The sequence below is a fragment of the Sinocyclocheilus grahami genome, unplaced genomic scaffold, assembly GCF_001515645.1.
Source record: "Sinocyclocheilus grahami isolate Dianchi unplaced genomic scaffold, SAMN03320097.WGS_v1.1 scaffold33.1, whole genome shotgun sequence".
NCBI classification, from domain to species: domain Eukaryota; kingdom Metazoa; phylum Chordata; class Actinopteri; order Cypriniformes; family Cyprinidae; genus Sinocyclocheilus; species Sinocyclocheilus grahami.
The window spans coordinates 261,217-265,882 of record NW_015505212.1 but is presented as its reverse complement, the minus strand read 5'-3'; the positions used below and the strand labels follow the sequence as shown (position 1 = coordinate 265,882).

Sequence of the window (4,666 nt, the reverse complement as noted above, 5' to 3'; positions counted from 1 at the left end):
TGCAGTGAATGGGTGCCGTCAGAATGAGAGTCCAAACAGCTGATAAAAACATCACAATAATCCACAAGTAATCCACACCACTCCAGTCCATCAGTTAACATCCAGAGAAGTGAAACTGCGTATTTCCGGCTAAAATATGAGTCCTCTATCCATAATAATGCTTTCTCCAGTGAAAGTCATCTCATCTGAATCAGGAGAGAAATATGCACAGATCAAGCACCGTTTAAAAATGAAAACAGTCCAAAACAGTTCTAAACAAATATGTGGGTGGATTTTGATGAGAGGACACCAGGGGATGGACTTTTTCACTGGAGGAAACGTTATTATGGATTATTGGCCAGAAGCCAATGTTTTAAAGTTAAAACACATTAATGATGGATTTGTTTATCACAGATATGCTGGAGTGGTGTGGATTATTGTGATGTTTTTATCAGCTGTTTGGACTCTCATTCTGACGGCACCCATTCACTGCAGAGGATCCATTGCTGAGCAAGTGATGTAATGCTACATTTCTCCAAATCTGTTCTGATGAAGAAACAAACTCATCTACATCTTGAATGTACCGAGTGTGAGTAAATGTTCAGCAAATTTTCATATTTAGATGACCTATCACTTTAAAGATTTATTATTCTAAGCTTTGGCAGTTTCGCTTAGACATCTTTTAGAAAAGGAATAATCTTTCACAAAGAGCAAAAGGTATACAGATAAATTCAGTCATATAGTCAACAATGAGTCTTTTGAGGGATCACAATAGTTCACAGGATCACAGGAATTCACAGTGCATGGTGCTCATATGTTTGATAAAGTTGGACCGTTTTGAAAGTCTTAGTATTTTGAGACAACGTCTTTTATAAATGCTCAGCTTTAGCTGCCATAAGTACTTGATCTCAATTACAAATCTGTGTTTTCTTTATTCCACAAACTCTGCATCTCAAGGCCTTGTTTTTACAGAAGACGAACTGAGATACGCCTGAACTTATTTCCGTATGGATGTAATACTTCTAAAGAGTTTTGATTTCAGAAGTCCAGCTGCCTAGAAGTGTGAACGAAGGCACTCAGTTGCTGTTGTCCCGGTTAAAGCTAAAGGAATTGCTCCGTAAAGAGTCATAGTTTATCCCACAATCAGTTTTACTACAATTTGTGCAGAGTGGCTCATTATCAGGGCGAATTGGATGCTTGAATGCTGCTGTCTCGACATGCAAAATCCTGACGCATGCAGTTACAAGGGGAGATCGTCCTCATAAATCCCATCATGCAGTAGAACTATCAACCAGACGCCCAATATTCAATAACCATCAAAGCCCAGCAGTGTTATTTGTGTTAGTAATTTGTGAAATCCTGCTGTGTGTGTGCAATGGCAGCTCATAAGGTTTATCTTGAACACATAGGTTTAAAAGCACATTAACACTGCTAATGCAGCTACCCTTGTTTCTCTGAGGAAATATTTCTCTGAGGGTGCAACACTGGTACAAATATCCCCCTGAGAACCAGCAATTTATGTTTTTTTTATGTTTATACCTCTGAGAACATGTGTGTCTGTCCTTGTGTGCACTTCCTGGGCTTTTCAGTCATACCAAATGTTTGGGGGTTTTCATGTGACTTCATAAAATAAAAACATTCAAATAAAGTTGGGGAGAACAGGGCAAGTTGTCACACATGAAACTTGTCAAAGTCACATCTGAGTAACTACAGTTTCGAAAGTCTATCTATCTATCTATCTATCTATCCTAAAAATTTCCTTTGAAACCATTTTTGCTCAGAAATTGTTAGTAAAGTTAACAAGTGCAAAGAAACAGCAAGTAACACATTGAAATAAATAGGACATTTTAAAGTTGCAAGACTGAAATTGAATTTTCTTAAATTATTTTTGCTGTGTGTGTGTGTATGTATACACACACACACACACACACACACATATATATATATATATATATATATAGTAAAATATCATTGTTTTTAAAAATTCTGTCCTCCAAGCAAAAAAAGTCAATATTATATATATATTTTTTATTTGTCACATTTTTTATCAGGGCATGCGGTCACATGTGTATTAAATGTTGTTTAAAATTTAACAGAATCAATGTTATAATTAATTTTGATTATAAATTCATATGAATGAATATAAAAATGATAAATTATAAAATAATATAAAATATTATTATATAAAGTATATACCACTATAATATAACAGTATTATTAATTATTATAAAATGACTAATATACTTTATATAAATACTATATATTCTACTAATTTACTCTATTGGCTACAACAAGGATATTTGTCTATATGTTAACTCACAAATTTTTATGGTTTCATACTTTTTTGTGCTTCATAATTTTTTAGCATTTAAATTTAGCACAAAAGCTATTAAACAGCCTAAGATATCCTAACTGAAGTCAGGTTCCCATTGTGACAACTTACCCCGTATAATGTGACAACATGCCCCACTTATAGTGTTTAAAGGACAGTATTTTTTTCTGGGTTCTACCGGCATATGTCCATACAGAAATTGACTTTCAAAAATAAACCTGGAGTGACAACTAGCCCTGACCTCCTCTTTTTAAAAAGATTCTTAATTCTTTCTCAAGCATCAAACATTCAAATGCCTTTCTGCTGGTCCCAGGAGGATATATTAGGAAAAGCCCACGTGCAATTTATCCTTCTCCAGCTTCCCTTTTGGCAGCATGCGCCCATTGGCACCAGCGTTTGGCATTTCCTCGTTATTCCTATCATTGCACACAACCCTCAGCAGAATATTCGACAAGACGTCTTGATACAGACTCAGACAGACCCATCCTGGAAGATACAGCAACGTCACCAGTCCCATGAAATTGAGAGGATAGTGGGAATAGTCCCAGGAACAGGCGTCATAGCGTCTCAGAGCGAAGCCCCAGCTGAACTCCCACGTGTAAATGAAGCAGATGTAGATGGGAAGCCGCTGCAAGGTTCCCCATCCTCTCCTGAAGTGCAGATGGAGGTAGAGCTTCTCCACCACGAAGCTGCAGCTCCCATACATGAGGAAGGACCACAGGGACGTGTGGCCCCTCAAGGTCCGGTCTGCTTTCTCAAACAAGTTGAACACAGAGGTGAAGAGCACCTCGTCCAGAAAGCCATGCATCCCGAAGAACACGAAGCGCAGGACGCCGGGTAACCCGTTTGGGCAGGATGACCTCAATAACACCCGCCTGTCCTGATACTGCAGACGCAGGAAGCCTTTATGAAAGACATTCGTGAAGTACAAAGCGAGGATGTAATGCCCAACGAGCTGCGTGATGGAAACCACTCTGATGTTCTCCGTGCAGGTCACCACATTCCCTATTAAGATCTGCAGGCAGATGTACAAGGACGGATAGAAGACGAGGTGGAAAACGACAGGTCGCTCTTGGAAGCATCTTTTTTGCAGGTAGATCTTCTCCAAAACCAGATGCGTGATGGAGTGCACGATGCACAAGTACGGAGAGGAGAATCCCAGCAGTCTGAAGTCGTTGTCATCCAGGAACCGGCGGCCGGAGGACAGCAGGATGTCCAGCGTGACTCCGTGCATCCCGTAGAAATACATGCGCATCCACTGCGGTAAAGCGCTCGCGTCGCGCGCTCGCAGGCTCTCCGCTCGTCTCGTCGCCATCATCATATCTGTCCTCAAACGCACTCAGATGTCGATGCGTCTTTGTCTGACGGGCATTTTACGCCCCCACGAAGGCCAAAATCTCACTAACCGCATTTGCACTTGCACGGTCATTCGAAGGAGCGAAATGGGAAGAAAAGAAAAGAGCGACACATAATAAAACCCACCACAAGATGGCGCTGTCCTATTCATCCAAACCTACACAAAGTACAACGTCTCAAGAGTTCTTACGCCATTATACACAGCAACACTATTATATTATATTATATTATGTTATGTTATGTTATATTATATTATATATATAAATACATTTTTTATAAAATGTATTTACATTTATTTTATAAAATAGCGTACTATTATAACATATTAGATACTATTATAGATTACATCAATTTATAAACATATATATATATATATATATATATGTGTGTGTGTGTGTGTGTGTGTTACATTACATTAACTAATTGCGTTGCTTTTTACGGAAAGTAATGCATTACGTTACTTTTACATTAGTTTTTCTCATCTGGGCTTGCTTGTTTGTTTTTAATATAGAAAATTTCTATTTTTTGAAAAAATGTAAAAGTCCTTTCACACCAAAAGTGAAAAGAATAAGCATAATAAGATATAATAATAATAATATGATTATCTATCTATCTATCTATCTATCTATCTATCTATCTATCTATCTATCTATCTATCTATCTATCTATCTATCTATCTATCTATTGCGTTATGACCAGTGTTGGGGAAAGTTACTTTTAAAAGTAATGCATTACAATATATCGAATTACTCCCTAAAAAAACTAACTAATTGCGTTGCTTTTTACGGAAAGTAATGCATTACGTTACTTTTGCATTAGTTTTTCTCATCTGGGCTGGGCTTGCTTGTTTGTTTTTAATATAGAAAAGTTATATTTTTTGGAAAATGTAAAAGTCCTTTCACACCAAAAGTGAAAAGAATAAGCATAATAAGATATAATAATAATAATACGATTATCTATCTATCTATCTATCTATCTATCTATCTATCTATCTATCTA

At 37.2% G+C, this 4,666-nt stretch overlaps 1 protein-coding gene across 1 annotated transcript; it reads right to left on the bottom strand.

Moving 5' to 3' along the window:
* Positions 1-2,428: 2,428 nt before the first annotated feature.
* Positions 2,429-3,733, bottom strand: LOC107581286 (transmembrane protein 229A-like). The gene has a single exon (XM_016266786.1). It carries the CDS (start codon positions 3,630-3,632, stop codon positions 2,634-2,636), a length of 999 nt encoding a protein of 332 aa, XP_016122272.1. The 5' UTR covers positions 3,633-3,733; the 3' UTR covers positions 2,429-2,633.
* Between the last annotated feature and the right edge of the window lie 933 nt (positions 3,734-4,666).

Excerpts from the sequence above, each read along its gene's own strand:
- LOC107581286 (XM_016266786.1), bottom strand. The coding sequence starts at position 3,632 with ATGATGATGGCGACGAGACGAGCGGAGAGCCTGCGAGCGCGCGACGCG.